Here is a 20,285-nt window from a genome sequence, read left to right as displayed (position 1 = left end):
AGGAGGGCTGTAATGGTCAGTTAGGCTTCACCTTTTGATCTTTTCCACATTTTTTTGGAGTAAAGAGGTTGTTGGACTCGGGATCATCATGATACCATGGTGGCTCCACTGCTAGGACTGGCCATTCTATATCTAACTACCAGTCTGGTCACTTTGGGGTCAAATGGTAAGAGTTTTCCAGTGTCTGTGGATTCATTTAAACCCCTACTTTTTAAACATCCTTTAAAACAGCAAATTAAGAGAAGTGAATTCTTCATGATCTGGAATGCTGTTGCAAAAATGTAGGATTTGAATACTTGCATGTCATACATTTACATTTTCTGAAAGCACATATCAGTATGTAGACTGTATAAATAATGCAAAGTATTCAATATAACATTTCAAAATTCGCCAAGAACATATATTTGGCATTTCTGTAATCAAATTTGGGGTGAGCAGCAAATACACTGATGCATCTACAGTTATTTGGTTCTTACTGATTTAAATGACGGGTCACAGGGCACTGTAGATAACAAGCAGAAAGGCTATGCTAGCAAAAGCTGTTTTAGAACCTGCATGTGGAAATTAAGGAAAAGAAATGCCTGGAATCACTTGTAACAATGTTATGCTGCCTCTGAGACTCACTGTGTAATCAATCCTGTGACCGAACACCGACGAGGTAAACAACACCAGCGTCTCCTGTTCCTTTACACTCATATCTTTGTATCCTTTCCCACCACCAGCCCTGCAGATCAACCCCAATGGAGAGGTTGTGTACAAGGACACCCAGATGTATGAGGTGGTGTACCAGGACGCCAGTGTGTATGGGGTAGTGGGCAAAGCCGTGATCCTGGAGTGTGGTCCTTCTGTACCTGACATGTACATATGGAGCTTCACCAAGTCTGGTACTGAAGGCATAAAAGCTGTGGTGTATAATGTGGGACGAGGACCGAAGATTCAGAAGCTGGCTGAGACGCTGGGACAGCTGACTGTCATCTCAAACAGTGCAGCTATAAGCATTGAGAAGCTGCCTCTGGCTGCACAAGGCTTATTCACCTGCCAGGCTTTCTATGACATAGAGAACGAGCCCAAAGTCTACTACTACTACGTGCATCTCATTGTCCGAGGTAAGACTTCCTGCTGTCATGAATGCTACAAATTTTTAGTCAGTTTATAGCTGAAACAGAGACTGACATTCAGTCTTGTTGCCAACATGGCTAATTTGTCTTATATATTCCAAAATAGGACAGTAGACTTGTTGTGTTTACTTGGGTGTATTATCCTAAATTATTATACAGTGTATTACTATCCCTGTTGCCATGTGCATTGGAGAGAAAGAGGAAGAGATGGAACAACTGAAAATAAAAATCTGTAGATATTTCTCTCTTTTTTTGACTTTTATCATCTAAGAAACTCTACTGTTCAGCATGTGCTGCTTTGTCTTTTGATTATTTGTTGGTCTTTTGAACAGAGCATTTTAAAACTTTATGAAATAAAGGCTTCTTTACTTTATTTGGCAAAGACGATTTAGATTATAAAAGTCTAAAACACAATTCCCTATAATCAGGAGATTATAGCTTTGTATTAAGGCTGGCCATAGAGGGACCATAGACTGCATACAAAAGATGAATACAGGCACTACCGATTATTTCTCACCCTTTTTAAAGGGTGAGCTTGTTTTTTCAAGCCCACAAAATAGGAATTTTAGGATAAGGGGGTGGAGGCCCAGCTTATGTAAACTAGCTTGTTTGGCAAGTGCCTCCATAAACGGTATTGAGGTTTTGCAGACAGGTGACCACTAACCACACAATTAACTTGTCAGCAAATTTAAATGTTTAACAATCAAGTTTTCAATGTAGGATCACATGAAGAAGGCCTAAGTGACATAGGCCTTGACCAACTGCAACTTAGCTAGTAGTTAGTGGATACTTGCAGACAAACACAAAAAACTACAAGCAACTGTGGCACTCTGATAGCAACCAAAGCAATCACACAGAGGGTTTTGGTGTAGCACTTTCTTTGCAACCAGATTCCACAAGTGAGAGTCAGCAACCTCCAGGAAACATCACCAACCACCCAAGAAATATGTTTGAGAAGCTCATTAAGTGCAATATGGTAGACATGAAAGAACTATTGCTAAAAAATTCATTCACTTCGACTGGAGCAGAGACTGTAGAAAAGCTGTTAGATTAAATACCGAAAAGGAAACATTATTTTGTCAAATGACTGCATTGAAAATGTTAAATGCTAACAGTGGTGAGCTCCTGTTTTGTAATCGAAATTAGCATAAGTAAAGGCAGGAGAAAGTAAAAAATTAGCCATAGGGCCCCTTTGTAGGGCCCCTTTTGACACTGGTCTCATGTTCAATCTCCAATGTTGCTGCTTGTGGGAACTTGCAGCTTTGTTCTGTTTGTAAAATGATCTTTCCAGTTACTGAACACTGTGTTTCTTCGCCGCCAATGCAGTCCCCGTCACTAAGCCTTACCTCTCGCTGAGTGAAGTATCTCCAGTGGAAGGATCTACAATGTGGATGCGCTGCAATTTGGAAAATGGGACTGGACCGATCCAGTACGTGTGGCAACATGAAACCCGCAGTGGTAACATCACGATCATCGCACAGGGCGACAGCAGTGTTATCAATGTGACCGACGTCAACCGCAACCACACCGGCTGGTACCGCTGTGTGGCCAGCAACGCAGTTAACAGTGAAAGCTCCAACCGCTTGTGGCTGGACACCATCTGTAAGTTGAGGAAGTTGGATCAATATGGAGATTTTTGTAAAACTTTTTTTTTTTTTAAAAAGAAGCAAAAAGAATAAGACAGTGGTTTAAGTTACAGTCTTAAAGAAACAGAAATTGGTATGACTTTGATATTTTCTGTGTAATTTAAACTTGTCTTTGGCATTTTCTGTGTGAGTAATCAGTAAATTACAGGTAAACTGTGCATCATCAGCATTTGTCACTCTCAGAGAAAATGTCATCTTGTGAATCTAAACTAACTTGGATGAAACATTTTGTTATGAGTCAGCTTTTGTGGACAATTTTTAAATGAAGCAGAAGGTCCATCACATTAAATTTCACAGCAATGATTTTTCTCCTCAGTCGGCCCGGACATTCCTCAGATAAACGTAACTCCGTACAGTATAACAGAGCGGGGTTACTCGGCTTTGGAGAGAGAGACTGTTTCTTTGCTGTGTCAGGCCCAGTCCAATCCAGCCAGTCAGTATGTCTGGTTCTACAACAACTCACAGGTCTACAGCGGGCCGCAGCTCACCATCACCAAGATCCTCCGCATGCACACTGGCGACTACGCCTGCTTGGCTCTGAACACCTACCTTAACACCCGCTCCAAAAAAACCATCAGCCTGACCGTCTACTGTGAGTGTGACCTCTGATCTCTGATCATGCTATTAAGCATCTTACTCCTCTGTCAATTCTACCCTAAAGCCTATTGTTCTCTTGTTACTGCAAGGAGTGTAAAAGAGTCAAATGTGATCAAACTGTTCAGATTTGACATTTTCAGTACAATACTATCAACAGCTTAAACTCCTAAGACCCAAACTCTTCCATGGCATGTATTTTTAATTTCTCTTTGATATTTGGGCATATTGGGACCCGATGAATGTAAAAACAAAGAATCACCAGAATGTTTTGTTCCTAAGAAAAAGAGAGCCACATATGAGGATATTCGTTTTTAATTTTGATAAAACAGGGGCAGTATAATGTCCTCATAAGTGGATATCAGGCCCTTGTAGAGCAAAATTACGTTTTTTGGTCTAGACAACCCAAAATGTGATGTCCACATATGTGGATGCCAGGTCCTAGGAGGTTAAACATCTTTGATTTTCACCCAGGATCTCTGACCTAGAAACATCTCCCTGATCATTTCACTTAATGCAGAATCCTTTTCAGTTTCTTTTTCTGAATGTCTTCTGACTCCATTCAGCACATTCATCTGATATACTTATTTCAAAAGCTTAAACACCTTCAAACTCTGTCTCACTCACACACACACACACACACACACACACACACACACACACACACACACACACACACACACATACAGCAGATAATGGAAAGCTTGCTGAGCTGTTCTCCTGTTTGGACCATCTTGGAAGTTGATGGGACTCTCTGGCAGGTATCTCACTGTGACGTCACAATCATGGCAAGCACGTCATTCACTCTCCCTACTTTTGGTTTTGCACACGTCTTATGTTTTTGCTATTTGCTAAGATTACATTTTCAGAAGAACTCCACCACCAACAAAAGAAAAAAACAGCAAAATCATAACAACATATCTCTTCTTCGATAATTTATGTATAGTTATTTTAACCAAACATCCTTAACAATGTAGCAATAGTTGGAAAAAAAAAAGGTTCCGGGCCCTGATGACATCAGTTTACTCCACTCGGCACATCATTACCTTGTTACCTCTATCATATCCCCACAGACCCCCCTGATGGCTCCCCGTCCTGTTCTGTGGAGCCGGCTCTGAATCACACCTCTCTGCGGCTGCTGTGCTCCTGGCCTGGTGGATTCCCCTCACCTTCCCTCCACTGGACTGGAGACCTGATACAAGATCAGTCCAACACAGCCCAGCTAACAAGTTCAGCCTCCAGCACTACCATCATGCTGCCCTCTGGAGGACTGACTTCTAATAACAGGTTGTTTACATGCCTGGGCTCCCATCCTGCCCTGAAACAGTCGACACAGTGCAGCACACGCACATGTGAGTGCAGCAATGTCAACAAACAGTAAAAGAGAAGTTAGTGGCAGTTTTGTGATCATGTATCTGAATGTGTTTATATCTCTCCTCTCCTTCATCAGATATTCCCCCTGCAGAGCCACTGTGTTTTGCTTTTGTGACTAAAGACAAACAATACTTGACGCTGTCCTGCTCCTGGGAGGGAGGGGCCCCGAAAGCCTTGGTGTGGTGGGAGGGCCCCGAAGGTCAGAGCAAAGGTGGGGAACAAACCTTCAACATCCTGATCCTCCACTATGGCACAGCTCGCAGTGGGAAACCTTACACCTGCCACGCTAAACACCCACTTCTGGTCCAAACCAAGACCTGCAGACTCACACTGGGTGAGTGCACATTCTCACTGTACAACAAATAGCAGATATAAATTGTTAAATAATTAGTCTGTACATTGTCCCACGTAGAGGCACCAGTGCTGCAGACACAGCGCAGAGTCGTGTCTGTGTACGAGGGGAGCGACGTTCAGCTTACCTGCAGTCTGAGAGACAACTACCTTCCTGTCAATGAAATCACCTGGTTTAATAATCAGGGTGTCGGTGTGCAAGACACCTCAAAGTACATGCTTCTGAGAACGTCTGCATGGGCCAATCTGACTGTGAGAGACACAGATGAAACTCAAGACAGCGGCGAGTACAGGTGCTCCACTTCCAACGCAGTGGGAGGAACCGAAATCAATATCACTTTAGTCATCAAGAGTAAGAATTATTAATCTATGTTTAATTCTAAATTACTTTCTTGCTGAGTGTAAGATCAGAATACTATAACACCTCTGATGTTTGTACAATTATTGTCCATAAAGTTACAGTCAGCATGAAAGTCGATGAGCTATATAAAAAGTTACAAGTGGTCATCACAAAGAAGTCATACAGATGAGGATATTTCTGTTTGTGTTATCTCTGTAGAGAACCCCATGCCACCCAATGCAACCCTGGTCAGAGTGATGTACACCAGTCGACAGCGTAATGAGGTGGAGCTGGAGTGGGTGGTGAAGAACCAGGAAGTTGGAGGCTGGACAGGTTTCTTCCTGGAGCACCGAAATATGTCTGAGCAACCACAAAGGAAAGGAAGTGGGAAGGAGGAGAAAGTTGGTCCCGTAGTCTGGTACCGTAACATCCTCCAGGATCCAGCTGTCAGGATTTATACAGTGGGGAGCCTGACGCCAACGGTTACCTACCAGTTTCGCATCATACCGGTGAACCACCGCACTGTGGGACACCCTTCTACTCCAAAGACACCAGGTACAGGAAATGTGAGACATATGAGACTTTTAGCAAAGAGATGGGCATTTTCAGCTTGTTAAGCTTAAATAAAAAGAGGCAAAATCACAAAGATGAAGTAATATAACATGTAATATATAATATGTAATATAGATGATGCATATAGATGTAATAATAACTGTTCTGAAAGGTGTGTTCAGTTTCAAACTTCTCCATTAACATGACATAAAACATGATCACGATGAGCTCTAAAAGTAGATAAGACCCCAATTAAACAAATGATACAAACATATTAATGATCAGTTCTTTACTGAGGAAGACGATCCAATCCAACTGTGACTGACAAAGGTATGTGAAACATTGCTTTCTGTACAGACCTAACATTATGCAGAAGTAACTGCACCTTAAACATCGGTCTGGCATACAAGAAATTGGCTTAAAATTGGGACTTTTACTTTACCCGTTAAAAAAAAAAACTAGCATTAAATCAATTTGTGATCGAACAGGATCCTCATCTTGCTGCAACTTTCTCATAACAGGCGGGAACGAAGTGATTTCTTTTCTCCAAACACGCAATTTACAATTAAAATACAATTAAAATACAGTTAAACCATCTATTAAGCATCTATTTTGTTCTCACACAGTGGGCCAAATATCACACCAACAGGACTCTTATGTGCTCTGGACAGAGTTCTTTTTGAACAGCCAAGCACACCATGATTGCTTATTTACTCATGAATGTGAAAGAGGGCGTTATTGCACAACATGCTTTGATGTTCAACCACTTCGATGGAGTAAAACAAAGACTTATTATTCCCATTATTTGTGTACTGTCTGTTCATTAGGATCTACCTAGGTGGTAGATAATATTTTGTGTCATTTGCTTAACTGTGTTGTCTTTTTTTTACACTCGTGTTAAAATCAGATGATGCTTCAGGTTATTTTTATACAGGAATATAAAAGATTCTTTCAAGCAGCATTGCTAATTATGAGATACAATCTTTAATGTTGTGTTATGATTAATGTGTCTAACTGTGGTGTTTTTTTGTTTTTGTTATCCACTCAGGTGAAAGAGTCAAACAAAAACACATGCAAACAACGACACATACCTCATGCTTACACACCTTTCCCTCACTTCCTTGTTACTTTCTTCTTTTCTGTCCTCCTGATCTTCCCTCGAATTCATCCTGTGTGATAAATGTGCCACTTTGTATTATATTATTGCAGGAAACTGTTCTGAATAAGCCATTTGTTTTATTTAGGTTGCAGAGAAACCTGTGCAGTTATGGTCAGATTTTCATACACTCATCATTGGCATGAATGTAATTTTGGGTTTCAGCAATTTCTTTGATTTTTTCTTTTTATAGGCTTGTATGATGGTGCAGCATATGTCTTTATTACTGATGTAATAAAGAATTATTACATCTGAGGGCACTCCCTGGGTTGACTAATACTCACAACAACAAGAAAGTCCAAGAAATTCAGTGAAGAGATTTGCAGTTCGGAAAGTCTCTTAGAGCCATTTCTAAAACAGATTCTAAGATCATTGGTTCAAACAAGAGTGCATAAGTACAAGTTATTCTGATGTGCCTCCACTTTGCCAAGGACGCAAAGAAAACCCAAACGGTCACCCTCAGATCAGAGGAAATTGGTTATGTTGTTCAGGAACAACCCAGGAACCAACAAGGCTCAAGCCTCCCATTAACTAGAAACTGCTGGAACACCAGTATCACTGTCCACACTAAAGGTAACTATTTGACCACAATGACTAAGAGGTATGTTTGGAGTAAAGGTGAGACTTTCAAAGCTAAGAGCACTGTGCCAGACGTCAATGGTGGCACATAAAGTTCATAAAGTGGGTGGAATAGTGAAGAAGGAGGACTACCTCCAAATTCTTTATTTTCATCATTAATCAGCAGCTACATGGTTGAAAATGCAGATGAAACAGGCTAACACAGGCTAATTTCTATCATCTGTTGATTACAGAAAAAAAGAAAATTGTGCACCTAATTCTTGTTTTTTTAGTCATTAAAGATGTATGCTGTACAATCCTTCCACCCTGAAAAAAGAACAGTTCAAATAAATCATTAAAACCCTTAATTTATCATGAGATTCATGCCCCCGATGAGTAGATGTAAACATCTGACTAGAACTGTAACATGGTAGGATGGTTCAGTGGTTTTCAACCCTTGTATGAATGAATGAATGAATCCACGTTGTTCTGTTCAACAGAGCTCCTTTTAAAGAAGAACCTAAGCAACATTTATTTACAGGATAATAGTAAAGTGATGTTTTCAAATCATGACATACACTGACCTGGGTTGAGAACCACTCGAGCTCCTGGATGTAGCTGCGGTGTTCTGACAGATATGAACTTTTTTGCAATCTGTAACTATGATGTGTTGCAGCTGAACCAAGCTACAATGTGTACCCTGCTGTGATTGGAGCGGCTATTGGTGGGATGCTCTTTGCAGCCATTCTTACGGTTCTGCTGCTCATGTACATAATCCGCAACCGCAACAACAACCCTCGTGAGTCCACCGCACATGAGCACCAATATCCTGCTGATCTGTTTAAAATCACTGTGATGTTAATGTCGTCTTCTTTCCACCAGGACTACATGACTTGTTATTTGGCAGGTGAGTATCTAGATATATGTCTATAAAACCAAGAATTAATGATTTCCTGTTTGCAGTTATTGCTACAGACATGGCGTTTTAACATTTCCTGCTTCCAGGCAGCACAGCCAGTCAAGGGAAAACATCAACTTCCCAGAGGATGAAGTGGTCAGCACGTCAGAGGGAGGAATAGAGGAGATTGGTGGATCATCCAGCCTAGGCAAGATGAGCTACCCTAAATGACCATACACCTATAAACACACATATAGACCCATATAGGACGTTGCTGATGGCCCACATGGAAGTGATGGAATATCTCTAAGCAGATGTTTCAACCGTCAGCAGGCCTAAAAATCGTAATGCACATCTGTCTTATCTGCTGAACTTTGATGTTTTGCAGGTCCAGCCATGGCTTTACCCCGGGCATCTTCACCCCTCACTTCTTCACCTATGAGTGCCACCCTAACAACCACCAGCCAAGCCCCTCCCTCTGGAGACGATAATGAGCCAGTCAGCGTCACCATCACTGTCAAGGCGACAGGCTCGTAGTCATATATCCGACCCATCCAGCAGGAAATACGCAAAACCCTTGAGCCATCTCCCATTTCTTCATATTTTGCTTCCAAGGAGACAATAATACATCTTCAGGCTTTCTGATGGGTTTTTCTTTGGACATTGGCTGCTTTTTCACTCATTTTCAGTCCAGTCCTTGTACCTGAGCATTTTCACATTAATGGTTTTAACACTGATAAGAAAGTTCACTGTTGTGTCACATGTGACATTAAACCCAGCAAAGAGTCAGTTTGAAATCATGTCTTTGGGCACCCTGTTAATATCAGATTTTCATGAAAACATTATTTGTTCATTTTTCTTTATTTCAATCTGTGAAAAAAAAATGGACAAGCAGAGGACAAAAGAAGTGGCAGGCCTAAAGGCTATTTACAGCAAATGAACAGTATCTGAAAGTCGTGTCCATGAACAAATCCAACAAAGACCTGAAACGGGACCAAAAGATCAGACTTGATCAGAAATGTGTCATCTGAAGCGTGGCTGTCAAAAAGCCATTCTTAAAGAAAGAAAACTGGGAGAATAGGCTGAGGTATGCCAAAATACACAAGAACTGGACTGAAAATTAGTGGTAACAGTTCTTATGGAGTCACGAATCCAAATTTGTCATGTTTTACTGAAATTGTCATCAATACATACAGAGGAGGTCAGGAGAGAGGTACAAGTGGGGTCCACAGCCATCTGTAAAACACCATGGAAGCTCTGTCATGGTTGGAGCAGCATTTCAGCCTGTGGTGTTGGAGCTTTTCAAAACCGACGAAATTATGATGAGCAAAGTACTACTGTTTTGATCCAACATGCAACATCATCTGTAAACCATCTCATTGGCAACAACTTTTCAAAAGGACAATGATCCCAAACACACTGCCAGTATAATAAAAGCTTACATAAACAGAAAAAACACACAGTGGAACACGAATTGGCTTCCCCAGACCTGTATCTTTATATTATTGAAGCAGTGTGGGAATCATGTTGACAGATATCCGAATAAAAAGCAGCCAACATATAAGGAAGAGGTTTGAATGTCCTTCAAGAAGCCTGGAGAACCATTCCTGAAGACTACTTAGCCTTGAGAGTTCAGGCTGTGTTGAAGAATAAAGGTGGTCATACCAAATATTGACTTGTTAGAATTGCCTTATACTCTATATTTCTATTTATGTTTGCATGTTTCAATAAATAACACTTATGTCTGTGTAGATCTTCAGTTATTCTAGGCCGTGATAGCCTTAAGGTAAGACTAGCAAACTAGCACCTAACAAAGTATAAAGCAATGAGGTGTAACTCCAGACTTTAACAGTACTGTGTACTTGATTTTCATGGATAACAGCAAAGCTACAGTGTGAATTTATCAAAATACTCTGCGCACAACTTTGGTCTTTTAATAATTTATTCAAGACTTTGGACTGTTTAAACATAATCAGAACACATCAGTCTTTAATAGCAGAAACACAAACGACAATGTAGACAAACTCATACTCACTCAACAGCAGAATACATGAAAAACATCAACAAAACAAGTAAATATATACACAGGTTTGCCTCTCTACAGTCCATGGTAGAGAGCATTAGTGTGAAGATCTGCTCACTAGATGGGGACCAAAATCTTTTGAGTGCTGATTATGTCACCGAGCTTGTGTTTGATCTTCACAAAGAGACGCTTGAACTCCAAACCATCACCCTGGAAACAAACAAACAAACACACACACACACACACACACACACACACACACACACACACCCATCTTGATTAGATGAAAGTGCACTCATACACTGAGGACATTGTACTCTTAGACCTGTTCATTAGGTGACTCAGACCAGTGGGTTTCTCTGTATCAATTCTGCTACAGTTTGTCTTTCAGTAAACCCGTTTTAAACAAACATGAGTGAAACCAACTGACCTATAAGGATGACTGCATGCATACATCTATATAGATAGAGTTAAGTTTTACAGATATTTTACATGAATATAGGCTACAATCTAAGCCCTATATGTCTACATCTGTTTACCTACGGGTATCATTAAAAACAATATTGTTTTACAGACACATATGGATGAATATTAGGGGTAATATACACTAACAAGTTCCACTCCACTCACCCAAGGACACTGTACAAGTTTAAGAGCATGGGAAGTTATACAGAGTAGGCTATCTTAAACAGGCGGGTTTTGAGGGTTGACTTAAAAAAAGGGAATAGTGATGTTTTCGAGGTCAGAGGGTAGGCAATTCCAAAGTCGAGGGGCAGAGCGACTAAAAGCCCTGCTCCTTATTGTGATAAGACGAAAGGATGGAACAGAAAGAAAAAGAGGAGGATCTGAGGCACTGGGATGTGATGGAGATCTGTACCAAACCAGAACGGTATGGTGGGGAGAGAGAATGAATAGCCTTAAATGTATAAAGGAGTATTTTAAAATTAATGTGAAGTTTAACCGGGAGTCAGTGAAGCGGCTTCAGGATAGGGGTGATGTGGTGGGTAGAGGGAGTCCTAGTAATAATACGGGGAGCAGAGTTCTGGACACGTTGAAGCTTATTGATGGATTTTTGTGTAAGGCCAAATAAGAGTGATTTGCCCTGCTTATCCATGTAGAGGTTTTCAAGTGAGTTTATTGGTTCAGCCAGTTTGAAAAATCCTTATTTACAGACAGCTGAAACCAACTTTCCACCAGTCTGGGGAAAAGACTGAAAATGATCTTCATGTCTTCCATTGTCCAAGTTCAAAAGCACAAGTCACAATGTTTGTTGTAAAGTCATATGAAATAGAAAGCTTTCAAAAGGACTCCATGCAGTCCTGCAAAACACAAACTACATCCTTACTGCAAGTGCCAAAGCCCAAGAGCTACATCTCAGACTCTACAGGACTCAGTTTGCATGCTAAATGTTAAACAATCATTTCAAAAAGTTCTAGTTGAAAAAGACTCAACAAGTAAAAAAAAGAAAGAAAAAAGAACAGGCAGGTTTTCAAAGTCGCATCTAAACACACCACAAGACTTCTGGAAGAATTCTTTGGACAGATGAGACGAAGGTAAATATGTTTAACTATAATACACAGGACCATGTGTCAAGCACAGTGGTGGCGGTGTAAAGATTCAGGCTTGTTCTGCAGCCACAGGACCCGGGCACCTTGCGGTCACTGAGGTTTCTGTGTATACCAAAGTATTCTAGAGGCAGATCTGAGGCCATCTGGCCAACAGCTTAAGCTTAGCCAAAACTGGGTCATGCAACAGGACAATGATCCCAAGCACAGCAGTGCATTTACCACAGAGGTTTTGCAATGCTCCACTCAAAGTCCAGACCTCAACGTGACTGAATAGCTGTAGTGGGACCTTAAGAGAACTGTGCATAAACAAACCTCAATAAAGTGAAGCAGTACTGTAAAGAAGAGTGGGCCAAAATTCCTCCACAATGATGTGAGACACTGATGTAGCTACTGAATCTGAACTTCATTTTTCACACGACTGCATGGACTGCAAGCTTGAGTGGTTAAGATGTCAGAACGTGCAGAAGGCAGGGGATAAATCGTGTTAGAAATAATATACAATTCATCTTTTAAATGATAAAACCTACCTTAGACAGTCTGAAGTCCAGCAGCACTCTCTGATTCATATCCAACAAATGAATTTTAAAGATGAGCTTATTATTGCGTTTGTCAAGCGTGCTCACGGTCACCTAAAATGTGTGTTATAAAAAATAAAAGTATGTTATGATGAGACGCAGAAGAAAAGGCTGTGTTATCAGGAAATGTAAAAATCTTGTATATTTGAGTATAGATATACCTGTTTGGTGCTAGTGAGTTTGAAGCCAAGTGCCAGGCCTTCACAGATGTCTTTCAGGGCAGTTAAGGAGGCATCAGCACTGACAGTAGTGAAGAAACGCGTCATTCTCCGCACTAACCTCTGCCACGGCGACTGTGCACAGAAAGAAGAAATGAGGACATGTTAAAAAGCTCACAGCAATAATGCATCAGAGTTTTGTTGATATTCAGATGCCTTTAAATCAAAAGAAACTTTGGTGAAAGGTTAAAAAAAAAAAAAAAGAAGAATCTGCATCTTTGTGTGTGAGAATAAATACACATATAAACATTTACGTAGTGAAACCAATCCAGCACTGAGTATGTGAATTACCTGACTGGCTCCTGGTGTAGCTAGTAACTGACTACCCAGTAACATGTGCTCAGGTTTGGTCGGCTGGGAGAAGCTGACTTGACCGTCATTTTGACTAATTAACAACATGGCTTCCCAGCCACCGGCTGCAAAGTCAGGCTGAGAGCTTGAAAACTGCATCCTGTCATCACTACAGAAAGAGAAAGACATTCTTAAGATTATCAGACACAAAAAGAAATTGAGCTAAAATTAGAAAAGCGCAAAGTTCTGACCTGTTGGCCCGAGATATGAGTGACCCATCAGATCGAAGACTGTTGTTCCCTCCTGAGTGCAGAGAACTTGTTGGCTGCTTCACTCCTACAGAGACAGAAAGACCATTATGAGTACAGTGAACACTGAAGCTAAACTAAACCTGTTGCTGGGACTTGCCTTCAGTAAACCAGCGGTCTTTCTGGATGTCTGTGATGGAAATGCGTGCATCTGGACTGGCCAGCAGCAATTTGGATAACAAACCTGAATTTAAAAAAAGTTACACATGAACCAAAGAACAACATGTAAAACATGCAATAACTAAACTTACAATAGCGTGCGACTCACTAAGAGGCAGTGGTTGTATTTTTTTCCAAGGAGGTAGATATGTTTTCTTCTGAAGCCAGTCTGCGTACTCCTGACAGCTCTCAGTTGGCTGGTCCCACGGCAACTCTAACAAGGAAACAACAAAAAGGTTTCCTCACATTAACTGCATGGACTTCAATGATGCACAACCTCAGAGAAGTAGCGTTTGCATTTTTTCTAATGATGTAAGACATGCTGTCTAATCTTTCAGAACTGTATACAATAAATAAACTGAATTTTTAAACAGACCTCAATCTCTTTTTTTTACCATTACAGTGATGTGACTGTATTTCAAGATAACTAAATCACCTTGAGTCTATAATTTGGTTAAGTTTACAACCAATTCTTAAGCGTATGAACACAGATATCTATATCTGTATGTGATATAAATATATCTATAAAACTGTAACTTGCCAGCGTCCATCGACCTGACTGATTTCCGCAGCGATGGGGCAAAAAATAAGCAGCGGATAACAGACATGTAGTGACAAAGTTTAAGAAAACATACACAGCTTTCACCTTAGAAATACTTTACTTTTTAATTTAGTCATTTTCCCCTTCACGTCCCTCCTGCTGGGTGTCACTGCTAAAGTAATGTGCCCTCTCACAGAGCAAAACTCAAGCATCTCAGTCTCTTCCACTGGTTGTAAAAGGCAACTTGAATTTTTGCCTCAACGTTTGTCATGTTCAACAACAAAAACAAAAAACAAAACATGTTTTCAATACACTGTGTGTCAACTCCGTACCAGCACTCTGGACTAAAAGTTTCACCCTCCTGGGGTAAACAACTTTTCTAGCGCACAACTCCTTGTCAGAGAGACAGAGAGTGTGTGTGTGTGTGTGTGTGTGTGTGTGTGTGTGTGTGTGTGTGTGTGTGTGTGTGGAAGCATCTAGTTGATCACTGGATTGTAGCCAACCTCAGTAGCAGTGCTGATTTGCAATGTGGAGGTTGGGGCAGTTAAACATAGAAGTTAATCTTTAAACAAGTTTGACATTCATGGTGAAATCAGAGACGGGTCAGAGCTTTGATGGAACTTTAAAAAAAAAGAAGAAAAAAAAAAGTCAAAAACTGCTGAACAGAGGCCAAACTTAAATCCAGTAAGCGTTTAGATTTTTATGGACAGAGTGAAAGAACTTAAATGGCACCGTGTACAACAGTGAGAACCATGTGGACCTGTACATACTCTCAACATCACCAGAAGGGCACAGTCAGGAAATCTGTCAAACGAAACGGATTAAGGGCTTTAATGTTTTGTTGTTGTTTTTTTTAATATATACACTAACTGTTTATACTTCTATTATAAAAATTCTAACCGCTATAACCAAAGAATTTCATATATAAGAGATAAATAAAGTATTTCTTCTTTTATTTCTATTACCATGTGATCTCCTAGCTTGTTTGTACTTCACTGTTGACTTAAAATAAGATGATATTCAGGTAAACAGGTCAGGCTGTAAAGATTGAAAACTGAATCTGCTCGACTGTAAAGTTCAGACAATGTCAGACTGAAGATGGAGACGAAAACTGAGGATGGTCCTGTCTGACATCAGGCAGAAATATGACAGCAAGTTACAAGACAGTAAAAATGATGAAAAATCAGCTATTTAATTTAGTAAAATTAGTAATTCAATCAAATGCAAATTCACACAAGCACAACAACCACTTGCAGCTTTGACACTGGCCCTGCTGACCTAACAGCTTTGTGATATCATCAACTTCTCATTGCCATTGCTGTCATATGGTATTGGACTACAGATGTGTGTATGATCTTCAAATTTTGGATCTTACCACCAGCCAGCATGGCAGTGAGAACTATGCCACAAGCCCAGATATCTGCAGGCTGAGCTCTGTACTCGGTTTGGCTCAGAAGCTCCGGAGCCACGTAGGGAAGAGTCCCACACAATCGATTCAGACGGCGCTCTCGGCCTTTAAAGCGAAACATGGTCGCCAGGCCAAAATCTGTCAGCTTCAGGTTATCTGAAGGTAAAAAAATAAAATAAAAAATCAACCCCAGAGGGCGGTGGTTATAAGAAATAAAAGAGAATCCTAAAAAGAGAATCCCTCAATAAAGATTGCATTTCCTCACCTTTGTCATCCAGCAAAATGTTCTCTGGCTTTATGTCTCTATGTGTGATGCCAAAATCATGGAGGTACTCCTAGAAAAGGTCAAATAAAAATAAAAAAAACTTAAAAAAGAGAACAACAGCAGGAAAATATGCAGGAAGTCACATAAACACAAAGATGTTCTTCACTCACCACAGCTGCTATTAGCTGCTGGAAAAATCTATGAGCATCCTTTTCAGCCATCCCTACATCGGGCTCTAAAGAGAGCGTAAAAGAAGAAAGAGTAAGCCTGAAATCAAATACTTGCAAAGAATGATTACTGAAAACTCCAGACGCATTTCAGCTAAGTTGAATTCATGTATTCATGCTAATCATATCCGAGTCAGGAAAGCTACAGTTGGAAGAATAAATCAGCAAACAAAAGGTTTTTCTTGTATGACAGTTTACGGCTCACCGATTCGATCAAACAGCTCTCCCCCGGTGCAGTACTCCAGGAAGAGGTACACAGTTGGTCCTTCCTTCCGATGGCCAAAGAAGCGTACAATGTTGGTGTGTTTGAGCATCTATGAGTTAAGTGCACACACAAAGATCCTCAAAACAGTGCTCTCAGCTATCATTCTACCTAGCTAAGAGCTTAACGTTTTTAATTAATTCTACAAATCTAAAACAATTAAAAATAAAATAAAAACAACTTCAGTCTGTGTTAAATTGCTTACAATCAGTTTGTACCTGTAAACCAGAGGAACAAACTGGTCAGTCTCAGCCAGTTTATCTTTATGAATCTAACCAACATTAATAACAAGTGCCATTTCTTTATATTTTACTTTAGTATGAAGTACGACTTCATACATGTTTGCTTTCAGTTTGCCTCTTCGGTGTCTGTTCAGCTGGTTTTTGGATCTTCTGTCATCATGTCACATCATTTTAGGTGAGCCAAAACAAGCAGACACATCTGTACATCTGTATTCTTATCTGCATGTTTGCTTTCAGCTTGCCTGGAATAGCATTAGCTTTAACAAACTTTTCCCAACAAATGACACCCTCGAGCTGAGGGCTACCAACGTCCCCAGATCAGCTGAGGCTAGAGTTGGTTTTCACAACAGTAACAGTTTTTATCTAATTCTCACAGTCTGGAACTGGCATGAACAGGCTGTGTTCATGCCAGTAACTGATGCAAGGAAAAGGGAAATGAGAGCATACAAAGCTGTGATTCAGTTAATTAACAATTTCTTTCATGCAGCTGTTTACTGTATTAATATATGGATTTAAGAACAGCTGGACTTGTTTTACAACACACCACTGGTGAGCCGCTGCTTTCATTCATACTAACTGTGCAGGTGAAAGTGATGGATGTACCTTGTGGATGCAGACCTCCTTCTTGACATTTTCAGCACACTCTTTTGCCTGCGAGGTATCGATGACCTTCACTGCTACCGCCTCTTCAGTCTGTCTGTTCACCAGGAGCCTCACTCTGAGACCAAGAACACAAAGAGGACAAACCGGTTAGATCATAAAGAGAAAAGAGAACACAGAGGTGAAGAGAAGTGAGAGGAAGTCTGAATGGAAACAGGATGTACAAAGAGCTAAAGTCTTCCTAAAGTGTTTCTAGATATAATTTAAGTAATTTAAACTTTGTTAAACTTTTCAATAAAATCAGAAGGTCAGGTGTCAAAGTCCGTCTGTTTTAGTTGTTTATATTTTATTTATTTTTTTCCCCTTCTATATGTTACTACATCACTGTTGTGCATTTTATTTATTTTTGTTGCATTTTAGATTCTTAAGTACTTTGTGCAGCATGCAATGTTGAAAATGTGCTATATAAGTTAACTTGACTTTGACCTCTAGAAAACAAGAAAAGCATGATTGATATTAGTGATGTCATTCGCAGCTGCAGGTCTTTCTGATTCAGTTGATTAAATACCTGCAATCATCATACATCAGAAAAACAAAAACAAACAAACAGAAATATTTAAGATCATTTTAAACCCACTCAAAGAGTCAATCTAAAGTTAAAAGGTTCTTTTTGTGCAGTAGTTTTCTTCTATAACAAACTTTGAGCATTTGTATCTCTGGACACCTCATTTAATGGTGGCATAATGCCATAATTTAAGAATGATAGAAGCAGTCATTGCTACCCTGACTGTTTGATTTGTTTTCTAACAATTCCATTGCAAAAAACATGGAATTGTTATTGTAAAAATGGTTAAACTTTCAAGTCTCATAACACTACATTAAACATGTTTTCGCATATGTAAGGTCTCATTTTTACCTACATTTTGATACCTGGTTCATCTACCTTTTTTTCAAAGCTAACTGTGACTGCGATGGAGTCAGGTGTCTCCTGTGAGTGATGTTTTTGGATTATCAGATGAACATTTCTAGTGCATATACATGCCTGTCATGATCCCATGAAACAAGAAAAAAAAAATCCTTGTCCGATGGCTAGAAGAGGACAGCTATTAAAGGCGATAAGCTAATGATAAACAATGATAAGGAATCTTTCATACTCTCCGTAGGCTCCTTCTCCCAGAGTCTGAACAACGTCCCAGTCCTGCACAAAAGGCACCGCCATGCTAGAGACAGAAACACACGCATTCATCACTTTCGCTTTCTAATATTTACTTATGTATTCGTTATTTTCACAACATGGGTCCTATTTCTTCTAACAAGTGTCTGTTAAGCCTTTACCGGTTTGCAAAACTGTTAACTTTGACAGCACTTTGACAGAGTTCTGTCAAATGTCATGATGCTCAAAAGAAAACCGCTAAGAAAACTAAAATACGAAAATATGAAAGAATAACCTACCTGCTCAGCCTTTTCACACAGCAGCGACTGCCACATGTAGCTATCCTTAAAGCTCAGACGCACGTCTTCAACCTGCTGCACTGACTTCTAAAGATTTTTCACAAATTTGGCGCGTTGTTGTCTCATTGGCGATAACTTCCGCATTTCCGCCTTGTCTTCTTCTACGCCTCTCTTCTTTTTCTTCTTCTTTGAGTTTAGCCGGTCAGACACATATTGCTGCCACCTACTGTTCACCTACTGTTATCCAAGTCTTATTCGAATTAAACATGCCAGATTTACAATTCATTATTCAACATTATTTAAAGCCTGAATAATTGCCACAAAATTTTTAAATGGAGAGTTTATTGAACCAGCTGAAAGATTTGTTTATAAAGTTATTTAGATATTTCCCCCCTTATAGTAGTTGTAATTTGCGTCATATTTGCTACATCTGGCCTTTAAAAAATGCTTTAAAAAGCATTGCAAAATTTATTTATACTTTAAAACGGGTAACAAATCACACTGATGATGTAGAAGTCTCAAAAATTCACAAAAAACTGCATGTATTAAATACGATACACTAGGCATGAAAGGGTTAAACATCCATCCATTCTCTTCCGTTTATCCTTATTAGGGTCTCACGGGGTTGGAGCCTATAAAGTTAAACATGTGGCATGTTTTTTTATTTTCTATGTAAATAAGATTTGGGTTTATGAGATATGCCAGTCATTGCATTCTGTCTTCAGCGCTTTGGACAGCTTCCCAATTCTTTTTGAATTGGGCTTGTAAAGAGCTGAAAAACATTTTAAATCTTTCTTTGAAATTACTGATGCAGGTGTTTCACAGTAATAATTGGCACTTTGCTGTTTTAAGAAGTATAATAAAAGATAGAAAACAAACAATAACATGAGAAGAAAACAAAAACCCACCCATCCACCCATCCTCATTTAGAGTCGCCCTAACTCAGGTCAGCACCAACACAGAAAGAATGACACCAAACTCTACCACTACCCTGACATTAAAAATGATGTCCTAATATCTATTCCCTTCTACAATATATTTACCAATATTTATACACTCACTTAATGTAATTACATGTTAATAATCTAATGTGACTCATTGTGCAGTGTAAAAAACTATGTAAGAAATACAGATTATGACATTTACAATAACATGCTAGCTGCATGTGGAATCCACAAGATCCAATTTTAGTAACAAAAAGTGCTACAATACACGTGGGTCAAAAATAAGGGAAATGCAATGCAGCTGTGAGTTTCATGCAAATGAATGTTCAAAAAGCCTTTCTTGCCATGTGAGAAAACATTTTCTAGTTAATGGATGTTACAAAGCTTTTATTTAAACCACTTTCAGGTGTCTGGAAGTGTGAAGCTTCAGCTGGAAGCTCCTGCAGATACTGTCATTTCAGAAGGCCCTTACAGAACTAAGGCTTTTCAAATTGAGGGCACTAAAGGGAAAATAATAGTGGAGTTTTGTTACTGGAGGAACTGATGTGTCCAGTATTCACACTGTAAAACTGCCCAGTTAGTCTGTGTGGCATGTAAATTAAAAAGAAGACCAAA

At 39.7% G+C, this 20,285-nt stretch overlaps 2 protein-coding genes across 2 annotated transcripts; one reads left to right on the top strand and one right to left on the bottom strand.

The window, feature by feature from the left end:
- Nucleotides 1-96: 96 nt before the first annotated feature.
- On the top strand, nucleotides 97-10,302 carry vsig10l2 (V-set and immunoglobulin domain containing 10 like 2). The gene is made up of 13 exons (XM_086307464.1): nucleotides 97-167; nucleotides 694-748; nucleotides 779-1,106; nucleotides 2,445-2,720; nucleotides 3,081-3,356; nucleotides 4,432-4,710; nucleotides 4,809-5,066; nucleotides 5,145-5,435; nucleotides 5,643-5,978; nucleotides 8,366-8,488; nucleotides 8,572-8,596; nucleotides 8,695-8,795; nucleotides 8,976-10,302. Exons 1-13 carry the CDS (start codon nucleotides 97-99, stop codon nucleotides 9,122-9,124), a joined length of 2,568 nt encoding a protein of 855 aa, XP_086163590.1. The 3' UTR covers nucleotides 9,125-10,302.
- A 246-nt stretch (nucleotides 10,303-10,548) lies between these two features.
- chek1 (checkpoint kinase 1) lies at nucleotides 10,549-18,896 on the bottom strand. Its single transcript, XM_086308684.1, has 14 exons — nucleotides 18,727-18,896; nucleotides 18,429-18,494; nucleotides 17,278-17,392; nucleotides 16,376-16,484; nucleotides 16,114-16,178; nucleotides 15,944-16,013; nucleotides 15,646-15,834; nucleotides 13,839-13,943; nucleotides 13,671-13,754; nucleotides 13,514-13,598; nucleotides 13,263-13,431; nucleotides 12,915-13,046; nucleotides 12,706-12,807; nucleotides 10,549-10,820 (listed from the first exon to the last, which is right to left on the bottom strand). The coding sequence occupies exons 2-14, from the start codon at nucleotides 18,491-18,493 to the stop codon at nucleotides 10,728-10,730; spliced, it is 1,383 nt and encodes a 460-aa protein (XP_086164810.1). The 5' UTR covers nucleotide 18,494; nucleotides 18,727-18,896; the 3' UTR covers nucleotides 10,549-10,727.
- Between the last annotated feature and the right edge of the window lie 1,389 nt (nucleotides 18,897-20,285).

Source organism: Aulonocara sp. 'chitande type north' Nkhata Bay, linkage group LG10, assembly GCF_057382095.1.
Source record: "Aulonocara sp. 'chitande type north' Nkhata Bay isolate Kocher_YH1m ecotype deep benthic linkage group LG10, A_spYH_male_GT1.1, whole genome shotgun sequence".
NCBI lineage: Eukaryota > Metazoa > Chordata > Actinopteri > Cichliformes > Cichlidae > Aulonocara > Aulonocara sp. 'chitande type north' Nkhata Bay.
The sequence above is the reverse complement of the archived record's forward strand: the minus strand, read 5'-3'. Positions and strand labels throughout refer to the sequence as shown.